At 40.4% G+C, this 20,183-nt stretch overlaps 1 protein-coding gene across 2 annotated transcripts in view; it reads left to right on the top strand.

Annotated features, from left to right (window-relative positions):
* The first annotated feature begins 276 nt into the window (after positions 1-276).
* The window catches only part of RANBP17 (RAN binding protein 17), a 227,276-nt gene continuing 207,369 nt past the window's right edge, over positions 277-20,183 (top strand). Inside the window, exons 1-8 of one of the 2 annotated variants that reach the window (XM_063315806.1) lie at positions 277-583; positions 5,736-5,882; positions 6,645-6,735; positions 13,547-13,713; positions 16,327-16,392; positions 17,736-17,840; positions 19,410-19,575; positions 19,804-19,877. In XM_063315806.1, the coding sequence (XP_063171876.1) occupies positions 566-583; positions 5,736-5,882; positions 6,645-6,735; positions 13,547-13,713; positions 16,327-16,392; positions 17,736-17,840; positions 19,410-19,575; positions 19,804-19,877 (834 nt within the window). In that variant the 5' untranslated portion in view covers positions 277-565. The remainder of the gene's footprint in view (positions 584-5,735; positions 5,883-6,644; positions 6,736-13,546; positions 13,714-16,326; positions 16,393-17,735; positions 17,841-19,409; positions 19,576-19,803; positions 19,878-20,183) is intronic. The other variant, XM_063315799.1, reaches the window with a different exon arrangement.

Here is a 20,183-nt window from a genome sequence, read left to right as displayed (position 1 = left end):
CGCTTTCTATTCCTGCTTCTGCCTATGGGTATGAAAGGAGAGATGACGAGCCGAGGATGGCTGAGACTGGTCTCATGCCCCATGGTTAGCCATAATGTGTTTTTGTGTAGCATTTTCGCGAACCAAGCCGCCGTGACTGCAAACCATGCCTTATTGCTCGGCGTTACGGGATGGATCAATTGTGACATATTCCGCTCGGGTTGCACCCAACCCCGGGCCAGCACCGTCTTCCTAAATGGGGCGGGTTTTCCACCAGGGATCAGGGTTTCGCTCCACATTTCCTCCGCATGAAGTTAAAACAAAGCGGAAGGGAAATGGTGGGGCGCCTTTGGCTCGGCCTCCTCCTTCCACCGGGCTCCCCGCACCGCTTCCCTTTTCCCGCCTAAACTCGCTCGCTCCCTGCTTCCCTCCTCCGCTTGCTCCGAGCCGCCGCCGCGAACGCTTCCTCCCGGCGGGCCCCGCTGCCCTCCGCTTCGCTCCTCCCCGCCCGCCCGCCCGCCTGGGCACCGCAGCAGTCTGCGCTCCCCCTCCCGGCTCCTCTCGGCGTCACCCTCCTGCCTGGAAGATGGCGCTGGGCGGCCAGGTTGGTGTGCTTGGGAAGGGGCGGCGGGGCGTTGGGTGCCCGGGCGGGCCGTTGGGCGGATAGGCCGGGGAGAGGAGGCAGGCCGGGGAGAGGAGGCAGGGCGGGCCGGGGAGGGAAGGCGCCCGGAGCCGGGGAGCGGGGCATTGGGGGGCTGTGCATCCTCCTGGGCAGGCAGTGCCTCGAGGGGGGCTGTGTGGCGGCTGTGTTTGGAGGGGAGGCAAGAAGTGGCGCTCCCTCCTGCCGCCATCCTTCTCCGCCCCCCCACCCCGAGGAGAAGCCAGTTGCAAAGAGGAGGGTGGGTGCCGGGAAGGTCAGTCCTTGGGGACTGGGGGGCTTCCCCTGCCCGTTTGAGAGGTGGCAGAGTAGGGGTGATCCCTCGAGGAGGTCGTGTTTGGAAAAGTGATGCTTCTGAAGAAAGTGGTGGCTTGGGCAGGGGTCCCAGAGGGAGAGGATGTCAGGGATAATGGCAGGGGAGGGTGGGATTATAGAGATTAAATATACACAAACCCTCAAACTTCTGTGCAAAACCCCAAACGGTTTCTTCAGGCAAGGGAGGGCTTTGCTGTGCATCCGTGTAGAGCAGGTGGAAATTTTTGCTGTGGAAGCTGTGAGTGACTGAGGAAAAGTGTGAGTATGTGTACCGATGGCATGGCGTGTGGGTTGAGAGAGAGATTTTGTACTGTGGGTATTTGTGGCTGATAGATTCATCTGCAAGGGAGATTTCTTCATCTTAGATTATCCAGATAAAACTCTAGTTTTTTTACACAACTCTGCTTGCCTTGATAAGCCCAAGAACCTATTATTCATAGCATCCATGGCCATGTGTTTTCTCTTCCCAAGAATGCTGAAACAAATTGTTAAAAACTCTTCCTAAAAAATATTTCTCATTCTTCAGCCCTATGAACAGACAGCACATGTTCTTCATCTGCTGTAGTGAAGATTCAGACAGAACATAACCCAGAGAGGAAGCACCTATGGAATTTGTAGTCAAACTTAGACATTTTTTCAAGAATTTGGGTGTTCAAATAGATGGGGTGGAAAGTAAATCAACATCTGCTAGTTTATTACTGGATGGCTAGCACAAATATGGCTACATTTCCACAACCCAAGTTGGGTTTGCACAACATGTTTAAGTGAGAGATGATTAATCCAATTTTCAGATTCTCACATGACAATGTATTATATATTGACCACATGGCCAGGGTTTGCTCCCAAAAAGAACGTAGGCTAAAATGTGGTTGACTGGTTTGTGTTACCCAGGGTATTTGTCTGATCTGAGTTTATGGAAAGAAGCATAGCAGTTAATAATGATTCTTCCATTGCCCATAGGTCATCTGGTTATTTTACCTTGGTGGGAGTAAAATTAATTTTTTTTTCCTGTAAAAGTTGGATCTGATGGATTCCTGTGAGCTCTTGAAGGCACTTTTGCTAATATAACCGGGTGTTTCTTGAAGTTTTAGTAAATTTTTTGAAAGGGGAATTAGACTGGGTGGTTGATATAATAGGACCAAGGTGCAAAAGCTCTTTATGCTAAATAAGTAAGAAAATAAGAATTATGTATGAATAATGGGGATATTTTGAAATGCAATCCATAAGATGGAGAAGTTGTGAACCCAGGAGGGGATGGTCTCTTTTGATCACAAAAGGACTTCTGTCAAATGAAAGGTGTTCCTAAATTTGGCTTTGATCTGGTCTGTGGTATAGATTTGTGATGGGAGATGAAATCCATTTTACCTGGGATTTTATTTTTGCTAAAGGACAGACAGTATTGGACTGAGTCTTTGAGACAGCATAATTTCTTACATACATGCCTAGATACCTATTTCTCATACATTGCGCAAAGCCATAATTACAGATATAAAATTTCCTTAATGTTTTGAAGCAATAAAAGAAAATCTAGTATTCTACTGGAAAAAATGGATATTTTGGACAAAAATGAAAATGTATACAATAAATATTATTTATAGATACATAGTCTATGTAAAGTAAACAAAGTATAACTTGCTTTATAAAGTATAACTGATTTATATATAAAATTGAGAAATATAATTTATTCAAATCATAGTTATAAAGATACTGAAGTTACTTCAGAATATTTTAAATTTTTTCTACAAATGGAGTTACAGTTTTTGAACTCTAAGAAATATAGTATTGCTTCATTTTTGCCTGTTTCAGAGAAGCAGGTAGGCAAAAATTAACACTGGAAAAGGAAATAATCAGCATTGTAGTAAAACAAAGTTTTATGTTCTGAGTTTTGTCCTCTGGTGTATAAAACAGAGAAAGCTCTAATTTTCTGAAAAAGCTGAGAAAAAAAATTGAGGGAAAGAGAACCAAGTTCAAAATGCACATTTTGTTACATGAATCACTGTTTAAGCAATTTTGTTTTCTGATTGTAGAGGACTATTTATTTAATTAATAAATGTATATGGCCGCCCATCTCACTGAACGTGACTCTGGGTGGCTTACTGTACAACCAACACTTAAAACAGTGTCAGAGCTGTTAAAAAAAACTTTAAAATATAAGTAAAAGCAGGATTGCGGGGGAAGAACATCCATCTAAACACAATATAACCATCATACAGGCTCTCTATGGGATCCTGAAGGCTGCTGGAAAAACCATGTTTTCAGGGCCTTCTGAAAGGCTAACAGATGAGGCTAACCTCACCTGGCAGGGATGATGTTCCAGAGGGTGTGAGCCACAGCAGAAAAGCCACGCTGTCTGGGTGGAACTATTTAGCAGATGGGACCCACAACATACCTCCTGTTGGACCTGATGGGATAGGTAGATGTGATCAGGAATAGGCAGTCCCACAAATAGCCTGGCCTTATTAGCAGCTTTCAGTAAATTTTCAAACATAAGGCTATAGTTCACAGGCCATAGGTTAGGTTTTTGCTGTAGCTTAACAATTTTATTAAGAAATGGTTCATGAACCTTTCTTCCCAAGTTTTCTAATTAGGCAAAAAAACCCACAAAAGCTTTAGAGAAACATTCCCTCCGTTTTTTAAAAGATTTTTCTTTTTTTATGGGGAGGGAGGCTTCACATCTTTAAACATAGCATAACTTGTTTGGTTTTAGCTTAGCATGTTTTATGAACCCAGTCATTGTGGCTTGTCAACCATGGTTTGTAATTTAGGCTAGTTGTGCCTTAGCTGAACTTGATTCAGAGATTTTTACTATAATTACCGTTAAAATAAGGGCTTATCCCATTATGTGAACCTAGCCTTTTTTTATTTTGCCAATTTCTATTAAGCTTTTGAAAAACATCTGCATGTGCTTTATGTCATATTTAACCCTGCCTTGCTTTGATTAATAGTATTTTTTATGACATGGTGGGGTATTTTTTTGGGGGGGTGGTATTTCTTCATATGCTTTTTTGCAACTGCAGAGTTGAAAAATGGCTTCATGATTATGATTCCCCCTTCCCCTGCTTGAATGTTGGTCCAAGGTAAATATGCAACTCCAAATTTCTCTTTGCAGTAGTACTATGCAGGTCTAAAAAATAAATGGAGGTAGTTGTGAATAAAGTCAATGGTCATGTGGGTTGGTGAGATGTAAGGAAGAACTTGATGAAATACCTTTTGACTGGTGATTAAGAGTGCTGGTTTCAGTCCTTTCATAGTGACAAGAACAGTTTATAAGTATGGTTGAATGCATTTTAACTAAATAATAGATTTGCATACATGTTGGTGTTTTTTTTTTATTTTTTTGGTCTTTTTCCTTAAGAACATGAAAACAAACTTAATGGATCAAATTGTAGGGTCCATTTTGTCAGGTGGGTTCCTCCTGTAACTCTTGAGCTGGACATAAGCCTAGCCATTAGTTGTTGCAGGGCAAATTTCTGAATGTAATGCTTACTGCCCTTTTAAAGACATTTATGTTAGTAACATATCTGAGGTGTACATTGTAATGAGAATAGTGGAGGGATGCCAAAGTAATAATTTTAGTTTTAATAATTGTCTTCCAGTAATTTTTTTGATAGGAAGCTGCTCTCACTGGGGTAAGGATTGTACCTCGACATGCTCAATATTCAGGGCAGGAAATAATTGATGCTCAGTGAGGTCTTTGGTCATGAACAGCTTAGTAAATGTAACTTAATTTTAACTATGTTGAAACAATTACTGTTGAATAATTAGTTTAGCCTTTATGCTTGGATGTGTCTGATGACCAATATTAACATAAATACTATGTTAATAATCTGGTCAGATGAGTAAGCTAAATACATTTTCATTGTATGGATATAACTGTTCTTGTAACTATTCTTATGGTTATCCTGTGCATCAGGGGCAGGAGTGAATCAAGCCTAGGATAACGTTTGGGCAAACGTATCTTATACTTTTAATTCTGTCTTAGAATAGGAAATTAAGGAAAAAGTAAATTAATATTAGAATCTGGCATCCATGAAATGAATGGCACAGATCAAACGTAATACTGAAAGTGTTGATTCTCATTGCTAACTTTATCAGCAACCTGTTCAGCTGAGTGGGAAAAAAGCATGTATTTCAGATTATTAAGGAAATGTAAATGCTAAATGTAGTATTTTTTGCCATTGACAAAATATTGCTTGTTTCATTCTTTGCCAAGGTGTTTCATCTGAATGATGAATGATTGAGATATAGTGGGAGAATTCTAATTATCCCCCTCCTTCCACTTATGGCTTAGAAATACTTATGCTTAACGACCACAATTGAGACTGAAATTTTGGTTGCTAAGCGAAGTGGTCATTAAGCGATTCTGACCCAATTTCACAACCTTTTTTGTGGCGTTCATTATGAAAATCACAGCAGTTGTTAAGTGACCCACATGGTCATTAAGCGAATCATGTGGTTCCCCATTGATTTTGCTTGCCAGAAGCTGGCCGGGAAGGTGGAAAATGGTGATCATGTGACTGCGGGGATGCTGCATTGGTCATAAGTGTGAGCACCAGTTGTAAGTCAGTTTTTTCAGCACTATCGTAAGTCTGAACCATCACTAAATGAATGGTCATTAAGTGAGGACTCCCTGTAATGTATTTAAATGTAAGCTCTCTGTGTGTGTGTGTGTGTGTGTGTGTGTGTGTGTGTGTGTGTAAGTGTTTGCATTATGGAGTAACATGAATATTAAGGGGAAATATATATGAATGTTTAATGTCTGACATTTTATTCCTCCCAACAGAGTTTGGCAGAATTAGAAGTTCTTTGTAAACAGCTGTATGAGGGGACAGATTTAGCACAGCGAATACAAGCAGAAAAAGTTCTCTTGGAGCTTATTAACAGTCCAGAGTGTCTTAGTCAGTGCCAACTTTTATTGGAACAAGGAACGGTAAGCATTTTAAACTTTATTATCTAAGTACATATTTGTTACACCTGTTTGCTCAAATATCCTTCCAGGTTCCAAAACTGTCTGTATTATCAAGGTACATTTAACTATAAGATTTTTCTTTACCTGTATATTTGTAATCTTTTATAATAGCAGTAATAAGTTTGATTAGTGATGATAGACAAAATATTGGTAAGCTTTTGTGGTGTTGAACCAAAGGAGGAAACAAAACATAAACACACACAGACACATATACACGTGAGATTTTATTGCTATTCACAGCAGATTGCAGCTCCTGGTCTCTTGACAAAAGCTAAGCAGGGTCAGACTTGGTTAGTACTTGGATGGTAGACACCAGGAAAGCCATGGCTGTGTAGGGCAGTGTGTATTACAGTATTTAGTATGAAAAATAATTACAGGTACCTGCAGTCATTTTATTTACAAAAATTAGAGCCTGCTTTCTTTTCTTATTATAAAAATAAGAAAGCAGGCTCTTATTTTTATAAATAAAATGATAAATGATAAATTATTAAAAATAAAATAAGGTAATTATAAAAATAAATTGTTATTTTAATATTTATACAGTGTTGGGTTCTTTGCTTATTGTAATGAATCTGAGAGTTTTATTGTATGTTACAACACATATGGTTTGCAAAATATTAGGAAGAGAATTTCTTGTTGCAAGATTATCTGTTTGCTTTAAAAAATCTTTAGTATTATCCAATCATTACTGCCAGCATTTGAATTGTGTATATTTTCCTCTAGACATCCTATGCGCAACTCTTAGCAGCAACGTGCCTCTCAAAACTTGTATGCAAAACCACCCCTTTACCTATTCAGCAAAGAATGGACATCAGTAAGCATTGTTTATTCTTTTCAATAGTAAAAACGTTCTTATAATCTAAAATGGAGATTAGAATAAATTACTAGCAATTTTAACACATAACTTTAAAAAAATTATCATTGTTTCATAGCCAGCGTGTGTGGATATTTCCCATAACCTGGGATTTGTCATCGTTAGGCAGTAGAAGAGACATCATGTGTGTTTGATTGATTGTTTGTTTTATATCTCATATAAATGAGAAAATGTAAACACTTGAGAAGGAGCTGAACTGCATTTGTATGAGCATCTGGTATATACAGACATAGTTATCTTTGCAGTCAAATGGAGTAGTTTGGTGATAGTGATAGATATGGTCCTTAAAATGAAGACAGTGGTAGGTATCAGACTTAGTTGCTTTATAGTGTGTTACACCGATCTTGTACCCAATGTTATTTATTTATTCACGTCGAAGATTTATAAATGATCCCAAGCTTAAAACCAGAAAAATAAAATGAAACCCAAGAGTTGCTTGGACTGGTTCTTACAACATATGTATTTGTTAGAGAAATAGTACACAAATTTCTGTGACTTCATAATTGATGTGGTAGATGTAGGTTTATGCTTGGGAATCTCTTATGCATATTGTGAGAATTAGTTGTCTTGCACATTTATAGAAAGAAATTCAAATATATTGCCAGGTTTACTTTTCTCACAAATCATAATGTGGTTTATTTAATTTGACTTAATGTTTTGTTTTTTTGTTTTTTGGTCAACCAAACTATTATATAATGGTAAACCTGTGTGGAAAACCCAGCAAATTACAGCTTATTCAGTAAACAATCGCTAAATAAACCATGGCTTAGCACAATGCAATATATGAATCCTGTCATTGTGGTAGCCTGCCAATTAATAACAAAAAAATAATTTGGATCAGCTTGAGCTATTTTGGTAAAATCAGGTGCCCACCATGTTATATAACATTTTGACTTAAAAAGTGATCACTTTTGCTATCCTTTCTTATGCAGTTTTTTTGTTTGTAGCTTTGTCTTTCATTTCTGTGTGCCTGATATGGAATATTTCTTCTGTTCTTTAGACGTTAATAATAAGGTTGTTGTTCACAGGCTGAATGTGAATACATCTCACTATAAAGTTTAGCCTTAAAACACGGAAAGGAAACATTTAACTTTAATGCTGAGGCATGCTGGCACAATTCTGCATCCTACATGAATGAATTCTTTTACTGTATTGCCTTTGGCTAATCACAACTGGAGTAACATACTTAAATTAACTTAGTACAATCAGTGTAGTTGCATCAAAAATAACGGGTCTTATATTAATAGCAGTATCAAAAAACTTTGCAAACATTTTAGTTATGTCTGGGCTCACATCTGCAAGAGGGTAAGTTACATAAAATAAACGTTGTATATACTTGCGGATAAGCCGAGAATTTTAGGTGCCAAAATGCACCTAAAAATTGGGTTCAGCTTAATCCTCAGATGGGCTCATCCACCATGTGTATAATTAAGTACCCGTATTTCCTGTATACACTTGTGGATAAGCGCATCCACGGATAAGCAGACCCTCAACTTTTTAACCAAAAAACATGAAAAAAGCAGGTTGGCTTATCTGTGGGTACAGCATTTTTCATGCTCTTTTGGCTGAAAATTTGAGGGTTGGGTTATCTGCGGATGGACTTGTATGTGAGTATATACAGTAATTTCTTCCTAGGAACCTTAAAAGTAGTGATTTTATAAGTTCTTTTGTTATATCCCAATAGAAGATAATGTAAAGACAACTTCTGTCTTGGTTTCCAAGGCTCCAGAGTCACAGGGACAAATACCACTAGAGGATTAGCTCTTTGAAAATTTATTCTCTAGGATGGATGAGGAAAGTGGTAAAAGAAATCCTAAACTTTGAGAAGTTAAATGTACATTTGGTATCTTAATATTTCCATGGTAAGAGAGCTGATTAAATGAAAATGAGTGTCTGTAGCTGTGCTAATTTCTTATTTTCATCGTTTTTTTAAAATCTAAATCCCTGATTCTGTATTAAGATTCGTTCATTGGCAGGGCTATTTAGAATAATATATTGCCTCTATTGGCATATAATATTTAATCAAGATTTTGATGTGTTGAACAAATCAAAATAGCTTGGTTTGGCAAACCTCATTGGGAGGGTTTCAGACATGATATTAAACAAAATCACATTACTTGATTAAGTTATTCTATTTATTCTCTGGTGTGGTGTGCACAGTCTCAGGTACCCCTCGGTTTGCCTATATTATATTACTGTTGTACAAGCTGCACTAGCTACTGTTTTTTTCTGGGTGCAATTCAAGGTGCTGGTTATCACCTTTAAAACTCTGCATGCCTGAAGGCCAGATTATCTGTGGGACCACCTCTCCCTGAGGGTATCTGATAATTCTACCAAGTCAGATAGGGTTGGTGCACTCCAGGTCCCTTCCCTTAAAGGTTGTCACCTAGTGGGACCTAGAAAGTGTGCCTTCTCAGTAGCATCTTCTGCCCCATGGAACACTCTCCCCCCCGTCACATTCCATCACACCCCCTGAGATCCAGTAGGACTCAAAAAGTTGGCTTTTCCCCCAAGCACTGGGATCAAGTGAAGCCAGAGCCCAATTACTGTTACTGGGAAGTATTGCTTGAAGGTGCAAGGTGATTTTTTTTAAGCTGGATTTTTACTGTCTCTTACATGTTTTCATTGTGGTTGCTCACACATTGTGAGCCACCCAGAGGTGTGGTATATTAGATGGGCAGCCATATAATGCACACATACATATAATGTATATAATGCACACATACATATGTAATTATTCTACTTGTATACTGCTGAATACAGACATGTGGCAGTTTATTAATGAACAACAACCAAAAAGGTGTAACAGTTAAAACATCCACAGTAAATAGAAATAAATTGAAGCAGCTAGTAACTAATAAAGTTAAAACAATATAAAGGTAAAATATAATAGTGATAATGAAATATACATAAGCGAAACATGGCTAAATCAAACACAATAATTTTTTGTGGTGATAACAAACTAGTCAGTGAAATACTTAATAGCTGAAATAAGTAAGAATGTTCAGAAAGCTGTTGAATAGTGCCATATTCAGTGGCTTTCAGAACATAAGAAAGGACGGAATGAACCTTGACAGCTTAGAATGATATATGACCCAGTCACTGAGTATTTGTATGCAAAGGAAAACCTTATTTAGGAAAAGTTGTGATGTACTGGAATAGAATATGTCATACACTCTTAATTAGAAAGCAAAATTATATGCTAACATAGCTAAGCATATTTATTTATTTATCAAATTTTTATCACTGCCCATCTCCCCATCAAGGAGGGACTCTGGGTGGTTTACAATAAAAACAGAGTTAAAATTCAAACAATTATAAATACAATAAATACCTAAAAATAAAAATGAGATAAAATCTAGATGGCTGAGAGTTCTCTAGCAGTCCGTGAGTATAATGGGCCCTTTCAAAATCATTCTGTGGCGCTAGCCATCCCCAGGAGTGGCTAGTCCCCTTCCTGTTCCAGGCCTGCTGACACAACCAGGTTTTTAATTTTTTACGGTAGTTCAGGAGCGAAGGGTCCTGTCTCACCTCTGGGGGAAGAAGGTTCCAGAGGGTGGGAGCTACTGCAGAGAAGGCACGCTTCTGAGACCCTGCCAGATGGAATTCTTTTATGGATCAGGTCCGTAACATGCCCCCTCTGCCTGACCGGGTGGGACGGGATGATGTGATGGAGATGAGACGGTCCCTCAGGTAACCTGGTCCCATGCCATGTAGGGCTTTAAAGGTAATAACCAACTCCTTGAATTGGACCTAGAAGCAAACTGGCACCCAGTGCAGCTCACGCAAAGGTGTTACATGTTCAAACCTTGGAACACCCAAGATTGCCCAGGTGGCTGCGTTCTGGACCAGTTGAAGCTTCCAGATATTCTTCAAGGGTAGCCCCATGTAGACTGTGTTACGGTAGTCTATATGGGAAATGACCAGGGCCTGAATGACTGTTCGAAGGGCCTCTTGGTCCAGGAAAGCGTGTAACTGGCGCACAACATGAGGTTGAGCAAAGGCCCTCCTGGCCACGACTTCCACCTGCTCTTCGAGCAGGAGTCGTGAGTCCAAGAGGACCCCCAAGTTACCCACCGGGTTCGTCTGGGGCAGTGCAACCCCATCCAGAACTAAAGATGGCAATTTCCTAGATCCCGAGGTGCCATTAATCCACAGCCACTCCATCTTAACGAGGGTTCATCTGAAGCCTGTTATTCCCCATCCAGGCCCCACAGCCCCCAGGCACCTGGAGAGGGTGGTCACAGCATCACTTGCTTCACCCGGGATGGAGATATATAATTGAGTACTGTTAGCATACTGATGATACCTCATCCCATGGTGATGGATGATCTCACCCAGAGGTTTCATGTAGATGTTAAAAAGGAGTGGGGAGAGTACCGAGCCCTGCAGCACCCCACAAAGAAGGGGCTGAGGGCTGGATCTCTCGCTGCCTATCACCGATTGGGACCGGCCCTGGAGGAAGGAGGAGAACCAGTGTAAAACCACGCCGCCCACCCCCAACTCCCTGAGCCGGCCCAAAAGGGTACCATGGTCAATGGTATCGAAAGCTGCTGAGAGGTCAAGAAGAGCCAGGATGGATGCAGTGCCTCCATCCTGCTCCCGCCAGAGGTCATTCATAAGTGTGAGCAATGCTGTTTCCATCCCATAACTCGGCCTGGAACCTGACTGGAAGGGGTCTAGATAATCCATTTCATCCAGGATCCTCTGGAGCTGCAACGCCACCACTTTCTCAACCACCTTCCCCAAAAAGGGGAGGTGGGAAATTGGACAAATATTGCCCAGTACAGTAGGTCCAGTGATGGTCTCTTGAGGAGGGGGCGCACCAGCACCTCCTTAAAGGTTGCTGGAAACACCCTCTCTCTCAGGGATGTATTTACCATTGTCTAGACCCAACCATACATCCCCTCCTGGGCTGCCTTCACCACCCAGGAGGGACAGGGATCTAATTGGCAAGTGGTGGCATTTATAGTCCGGAGGATCCTGTCCACTTCCTTGGGCCCAACAGGGTCAAACTTTTCCCAGATAACTGGGTAAGTATGTTCCCCGGGCATCTCCACAGACTCTATGTCATGCTTGGAGTCCAACTCGGAACGAATCTGAGCGATTTTATCCTGCAGATGCCCAGAAAACTCCTCAGCACAGCCCTGTAGATGGATTTCTAGATCCCCTTTCCCCAAAAGAGATCAGGTAATCTTAAACAGGACTGCCGGGTGGCATTCTGTGGATGCAATAAGGGCGGAGAAGTATTGATGCTTCGTCGCTCCTACCGCCACAGGGTAGGCCATAATAGCAGCTCTAGCTTGTGTTTGGTCAGATTCGGTCTTTGTCTTCCTCCAGTGGCGCTCTAGGTGTCTCTTAATCCTCTTTGGAACTCTCAACTCCTCCGTAAACCATGGGGATTGTTGGGTTCGATGGGACGAGAGAGGCCGCACAGGCGCGATCCTGTCCAAGACCCTGTCCGCTTCCCTATTCCAGGCTGCGGCCAGGGCCTCCACTGGACTGTGCAGCAGATCTTCAGGTATAACCCTCAGCTCCCTCTGAAACCCTACGGGGTCCATCAGTCACCGGGGGCGGACTGATCAAATGGGTCCTGCCTCCCTGCAGAAGGGGGGTGGCATAGGACAATCTCAGGGCCACCAGGGCGTGGTCTGACCATAACAAAGGGGAAAGATGTAACTCTCCCCTCAGATCACGTTGCCACTGCTCCAACTAGAAAACTAAGTCCAGTCTGAGACCACTGTCTTGAGTTGGGTCCCGAATAATCTGAAACAGGCCCATGGCCGCCATGGTGGCCATGAACTCCCAAGCTGCTTCCGAGGCCCGCCCCAGGAATGGCAGTTTGAAGTCCCCCAGAGCCATAAGCCTGGGGAACTCCACTGCCAACCCCGAGATGGCCTCCAGCAGCTCAGGCAGGGAGGTTGCTATGCAGCAGGGAGACTGGTACTATAGCAGCACCCCCAACTGTTCTCGGGAACCCAACTTGAAGAACAGGGTCTCACAACTGGCCACTTGTGGAGCAGGGCCCCTGAAGGCCCCTAGAGATTCCTGGATGACAACAGCCACCCCTCCCCCCCTGCCCTGAGGTCTCGGCTGGTGCCACACTCATAACCCAGCCGGGCACATCTCTGAAAGAGGCACTCCTCCTTCCAGGCCCAGCCAGGTTTCTGTAATGCACGCCAGGTCTGCCCCCTCCTCCGTGATGAAATCACATATGAGGGGGGCTTTGTTCTTAACTGATTTGGTGTTACAAAGCAACAGCCGGGGATCAGGGCGCCCACAAGTCTGCTGTCCAGGGCCTGGGTTTGAGCACAGAGGGAGCCGTTGAGCCAACCCAAAACATTTAGTTGATTACCTCTCCAGGTCTTACCTATAAAGAAACACTGAACTGAATATATGTGGTAGTAATACTGCATGGAGAAATCTTAAGGCAGTTTGGCAGGCGAAAGAAGGAATATTCCAAATAGTATATTTGCTATTGCAGTTTGCTAAAATGTTAATACTGTATTAAATCGTTTTAGAAAGAGGTAAGGGCAATCTTGCCAAAATCTCTGGGTGTTTTTTTTTTTTTAGTCATTGTAGTTGTTGAAACTTAGAGTGTTTAAAATATTTTTAGTTTTATTTGGAGATAGTAATTAGGTATTCTGCACATTTTTGTGATCTGATTTCCTTCATTTATCATAATTTAAATTAGACAGTTGTGTTGTCTTTAACATAAAATAATTATTTAATTTTTTATATCTTGGCACAGGAAACTATATACTAAATTATATTGCATCTCGACCAAAATTGGCCCTTTTTGTGATACAGGCTCTTGTTCAAGTAATTGCAAAGATCACAAAATTAGGATGGTTTGATGTTCAGAAAGACCAGTTGATTTTTAGAGACATTATTGCTGATGTTAAAAAGTTTTTACAGGTAAGAAAGATTGAATGTTTGTTAAAAATAATTATTAAAATATGTAGAGTATTTCTTATAGAAATTGCAGGCTGTCTTTTGTAGAAGTTAGGCAGTTTCTTTGATTTGAGGCACACGCACAAGCACACTCTCCCTTCCCATGCATATATTTTCACAACCCATTATGCAAACATTGACCTTTCTATCGCACACACATAAGCAGACACAGAACTTTTACCTGTTCATTTGAAAATAAGCTCTTTATGCTTCTTACTGGAAATTGCAGATAATTCCTTCTTTAAAAGAATGGCAGAGTAAACTATGGGAGTATGCATGAATGTCAAAAATAACTGTAGTTAAAAAACAAGTCTGATACTAAATTTAATTTAATCTGGAAACTATGGACTATAATTTTGTACAAGGACTTGTATCACATCCAAAGTTTAGGTATCTCTTAACATAAGGCTTTAAAATGCTAGATTTTTCTTGATTATAAGGATGGGGTTTCTCAGATTAGAAAGAAACTCCTATTTAATTGTTTATTCTGATTTATGATTCTTATTATATTGGTAAACTTTGCTAATTATCAAGGGACGCGGTGGCGCTGCGGGTTAAACCGCTGAGCTGCCGATCGGAAGGTCGGCGGTTCGAAACCGCGCGGCGGGGTGAGCTCCCGTTGCTCGTCCCAGCTCCTGCTCACCTGGCAGTTTGAAAACATGCAAATGTGAGTAGATCAATAGGTACCGCTTCGGCGGGACGGTAACGGCGTTCCGCGTCGTCATGCTGGCCACATGACCCGGAAGTGTCGACGGACAACGCCGGCTCTAAGGCTTAGAAACGGAGATGAGCACCGCCCCCTAGAGTCGGACACGACTGGACTTTACGTCAAGGGAAACCTTTACCTTTACCTTGCTAATTATTAATTTGATTTTTGACAGTGTTTTTAAAGTGCTAAATTGATGTAAGATCACCTTTATATGCAGCACTAATGTAATGTTACTTTGAAAATTCTTATTCTATCTTAGACTGCTTGTAAATCTCTTTTTCTATTTTTTTTTGGTTTGTTTTATTTCTTTTCTCTTTTTTTCCTTGGTTGGCTTTCAAATATCTGTTAATAAAAAAACAGAAAGTAAACAACAGTTGCCACGTCTGAAGATTTAAATTTTCACTTTAAATTAATGAAAGAATTTACCTTGTATACTTCTGCAGCAAACCTAGTAGCTATTTGTGGGTTATTACAATATTTGACTGGAATGGTTGTACTGAGGTGTTGGAGATCCACAGCAAGTCAGAGTAATTGGCTGTGAGCTAGATGAACCAAAATAAGGCAGTTTCATGTCTTTGGAAGAGCAAACAGATACCTTCCTAGAAGTTGTGCAGATGTTAGTCCAGTTTCCTTTTCACATGTATGCCATTCTGCTAACTCCTTCTTTGATGAATAGGCAGATGCTTCTGTCTGTTATAACATATAATGTCTGCCCATCATTCCTTCTCCTTGAAATGATAGGGTGTTTTGGCACCTGACCTCTGGAACAACATTCTCCCCAGAAATTTATAAGGTCCCTAGTCTAACTTGTTTCATCGAGCCTTGAAGACCTGGCTCTTCCCCCGAGCCCTGGATAGGTAATATGGCAGGGCCCCTTTTTGGAATACAGCAGTTGAAGGTTGCTTTTATTGCTTTCTCTGGACATCTATCTTTGGTGGTTATGATGTTTTTATTATTTTTAAGATGGTGCGCCGCCCAGAAGTATTATGGCAGCTTTAGGAAGTTGACAAATAAAATGACCTAGAGAATATTTACAGACATGATATGGGCCTGCCCTATTCTTTTCTAATGTTGGTTTAATATTTTCTTTTTGAGAAAAATGATAAGATTTAAAGATGTAAATGTGATTTTGAACTATATACTGGAAATTTGGGTTTTATAGATGTGTGAAGATCCATGGTTTTATAATGCATGGGATATAATAAAAAAGATTATTCCATTATGATTATTCCATTGTTTTATTGTAAACCGCCCAGAGTCCCCCATTGGGGGAGATGGGCGGTGATATAAATTCAATCAACAAATAAATAAATAAATAAATGATGGAAAGTCTGTACTGCCCTTGATTTACAATATAATGGAAGAAAATTATTATTTCATTTGGTCAAAGTTTAATGCCATATTTAAAAATGGAGTTATTATACATCTGATAAATGTACCTTTACACTTTTTTTCTTTCCTTTCTCTTTTTTGCTTTCTTTTTTCTTCCTTTTTCATATTTTTTCCTTTTGTATATTAAGTGATAAATAATTGTTGATTTAAGCATCAGCCATATAAAGGGATTTTTTTTTCAATACTTAGAACATATTTTCTGGACATGGTACTACATAAATTGGTTCATTGGTATATCTCTATTTAAGTAATTATATGCAATTAATTGCTGGTTGCTTTGTTGTGTTTGCAATTTTTGGTGCTGGAATTGACACATCATTCAGAAAGATAAAAATGTATAATATTTAAAGAAATCTGCCTATTTTTGTTTTGTGTGTTTGTAATGAGAAGTGAAAATGAATTATGTGGTTGATAACATGAATGCTTGTTCTCAAAGCCACCTAAAGCCTTTATGAACTCCTTTGTTTCTGTTATAGGGGACTGTGGATCACTGCATAATAGGAGTAATGATTCTTTCAGAACTAACTCAGGAAATGAATTTTGTAAGTGTACTTCTTTCTTGGTATTATTTTATATTGCTGCCATATTATTGTCATAGTGTTTTGGAAGAAGAACTAATGAAAGGGGAAACTACAGTATAAATAGGGTAAAATGACCAAAGAGAAACTTTCTGTCTAATGAAGCTTAGAAATGGATTGTGTCAAAACTCACTGAATGAAGAAAATAGGATCATTTCTACTGATACTATAGCTAGTTATAATAATCTGAAGAAGGAGCAGGGTTTGTATTAGCAGCAGGATCTTTGCGCATTTACAAAACCCAATAAACATCCCATTTGTTCATAGTCATCATGTGCTCTGCTATCTATTTCTTTTCTTCCTTTTACCTAGCTTCCAGAAGCATCAAAAGGGACAGTCTCATTGACAGGCCTACTACTATGTCCTCCATTTTAATTGTTCCATAATATTATGATTATGATTATTTAAATTTGTTATAGCCGCCTACTCCAGTGGACTCTGGGTGGTGTACAAAATCAGAAAACAATAAAAACAATTAAAAACATAAAACAACATAGACAGCCTGGACTAAAACAGTCATAATAACAATAAGAAACCACAAGAAGGGCTGTAGAAATACGTTAACCCCAGGCCTGGGGGCAAAGTTGGGTTTAAGAGCTTTCCAGAGCCCCAGAAGAGAGGGTGCTGTACAACTCTCGGAGGGGATGACAGTGTTTAATAGAGGGGACCTGGAGCATACCTGCTGTGCTGGAATATACTGGGCAGGCAGAAAATGTTAGATGTATCTCAAGGGACAGATCAGAGCATAGCTCCAGATCGATGTTTCGTGGGGGTTGGGGATTCACAAGAGGTGGTGGAAATGGCACTGCAACAGCACTTACCCATTGTTTCTTGTCCCTGCCTGGTTCAACCAATAAAGGAGAATGATTAAAATTCCGGGCTACCCTTTGCTGCCCAAAGGGAAAATTTCGCAGATTTTGATGGCTTTTACCATTTTTTTTGGTAAAGTCTTTGCTGCCATTACCACCTCTGCTATTTTCAGGATTTTCCATCACCAGCATGGAAGCATTCAGTGATGTTAAAGGCTGTGTGAAACCTGGTGCCGGTTTTGAAAACAATAATTAAAGTTGCCTTTTCTATTGGTTGTTCTGCTGCTTTCAAATAATCTGCTCAAATCTTCTCTTATTCAACATGAGTATTTAAAAAGACTGCTAAAGTATTGCTACAAATTTTTGAGAATGTATTGGATGGATTCGAAATATTAATACTTCTGTGATTCATAATAGTGCATTGTATGGGCATGTAGTAAGCACTTGCAAAAACTGCTTTAAGTTATATAATATCCAAATGAAGATTTTTTTTTTTAGATTGATTATTCAAGACCTTCATCAAAGCATCGTAGAATTGCTACCTCTTTCCGTGATACCACTCTAAAAGAAATTTTGATGCTGGCATGCTCGCTGCTAAAAGAGGTGGGCCCAAACAGTAGCCATATTATAGTTGGATTATTTCTTTACGCCATCAGAACAAAATTTGATATTTTATTTCTAGAGTGACTCATGGATATTTTTTTAAAGCAAGAAACATGCAGCTAGATTAGTATGCAATGTATGGTAAGAAAGTGATAAATGAACGTTTAAGTTCGGATTAAGATTCTTAGTATGTATTCCTATCTTTGCAAGAGGAGTCCAATAAGAAGAGAATTGTTGCTTTTAACGATTGTGTACCAGATATTTAAGCTAGGAAGACTGCCTTATTAAACCACAATGTGAACAAACAGCATGTTCATGTTTATTCCTGCTTTGTATAATTAGATAAATCAGGCTGATTGTCTCTGTGTGGAATGCAGTAATTGTAACAGATAATATCCTTTACTCCAATGTAATTGTGAGAGTTTTATATTGGCAGATACAGTCCCTGAAATAGGCTTGTATCAATAAGATTCACTGTAACTCACATTCTGTGAATGCTCCAGAGAGTAAGGGAGGAGAATGTTATTTTTTCCTAGTAACGGTAGTCCTCAGTTAAGGACCACTCATTCATTGACTGTTCGAACTTACAATGGTGCTGGACGAGTGGTGGTTACAACTGGTCCTTGAAGTTCTGGCTGTCCCAGTACCCCGATGGTCACATGATCACTTGGCAACAGGCTTGGCAACCAGCTCGCACTTAAAATGGCTGCTGCATCCCGTGGTCATGTGATCGCAGTTTGCGACCTTCCCTGCCAGCTTCCCACAAGCAATGGGGAAGCCAGCAGGGAAGGTCGCAAGTTCCTTGGTTAAGTCTCCTCCACCCATGCACGCTTCCTGAGCCTTGCTGCACTTGTGTCGCACTTCCCCAGCCACCTCTGCACCTTCTCCCACCTGGCAGCAGCTACCCCAAGCTGTGCTGGGCTTGTGCCGCACCTCCCCACCACTCACACACCCTTGCACACTGTCTGCCACCTGGCAGCAGCCCCACCAAGCTTCGTTGCAGTGCTGCTCCCCTGTCACTTGCACACACTTGTTCTCCCTCCCCCATCTGGCAGCCACCACTTACCTGTGTGCCCGCCTGCTTATAAGCCACTTGGGTTTTGCAACTTCCTGCCAGCTACCCCACTGACTTTGCTTATTGGAAGCTGGCAGGAAGTTGCAAGGAGGTGCTTGCTTAACAACTGACAATGCTTGCTTAATGATGGCAGCGGGGACCGCTGGGATTGCTCTCGCTGAGCAATGCAGTCACGTGGCATCGCACTTCATTTATTTATTTATTCAATTTCTATAGCTGTCCATCTCAGCAAGTGACTCTGAGCCACCCATCTCAGACTTCATGGCTGCATTGCTTAGTGATGGAAATTCCGGTTCCAATTGCTGTTGTAACTTGAGGACTACCTGTATGTTTCTATCTAAATCTGCATTAGCTGCACAGAATTTGAGACGTGAGAGTGTTATGTGTTGGAACTCTGATATATTGTATTGGAACTCTTGATACAATGACATTACGTAGCTTGTTCAGAAATACGTATGTTACTGAACCACGTTTTTTTTTTGGTTTGGATTTAGATGTTGGCAAAACCATTAAATCTTCAAGATCAACAACAACAGAATTTAGCAGTACATCTTCTAAAGCTTGTCCTCAATTGTCTTAACTATGACTTCATTGGTAGTTCAGCGGATGAATCTGCAGATGATCTGTGTACTGTACAGATTCCAACAAACTGGAGATCAAGTAAGAGAATAATCAGTACTAATCATCTAATGTACCTTTTTCTAATGTAGTGCCTTCTAGGTGTGTTTGGATTCTGAGGTAGCCATCCAGTAGAACTCTTTTGGATAAGTAAATAGATAAATACATATTGTTATCTGGTAGAGCCTGAAAAACATATTACAGGTAGTCCTTGACTTACAAGCACAATTTAATTACCCATTTAATTCTTTTCACTTTTGTTCTTCTCAGTTTTCCTGGAACCAGAGACTTTGGATCTCTTTTTTGACCTGTATCATTCCCTGCCTTCAATGCTGTCTCAGTTAGTAAGTATAAAGTATCTTTAGTACTTTTTTTTTTCTCAGTAGGAAACTTTCTGTAAAGATCTCTGCACAATATACGTTTGTTAAATCTGTCCAACTAAAAAATCCTGTTACCTCTCCTGAGATTTTATTATCTTTATATTTTGCAATGGAATCCTTCGTTCAGCCTGGGAAGAAGGTGGTGCATGTATACTATTGCAGATAAGGTTATTGGGACAGTAATATTGGGTAGTCCTATTTTCTGGCTTGACAAGATGGCACCCTGTGTTCCATCAGCAGTAACTCATCAGCATATTAAGGAATATCTAC

Source organism: Candoia aspera, chromosome 1, assembly GCF_035149785.1.
Source record: "Candoia aspera isolate rCanAsp1 chromosome 1, rCanAsp1.hap2, whole genome shotgun sequence".
Lineage (NCBI taxonomy): Eukaryota > Metazoa > Chordata > Lepidosauria > Squamata > Boidae > Candoia > Candoia aspera.
The sequence above is the reverse complement of the archived record's forward strand: the minus strand, read 5'-3'. Positions and strand labels throughout refer to the sequence as shown.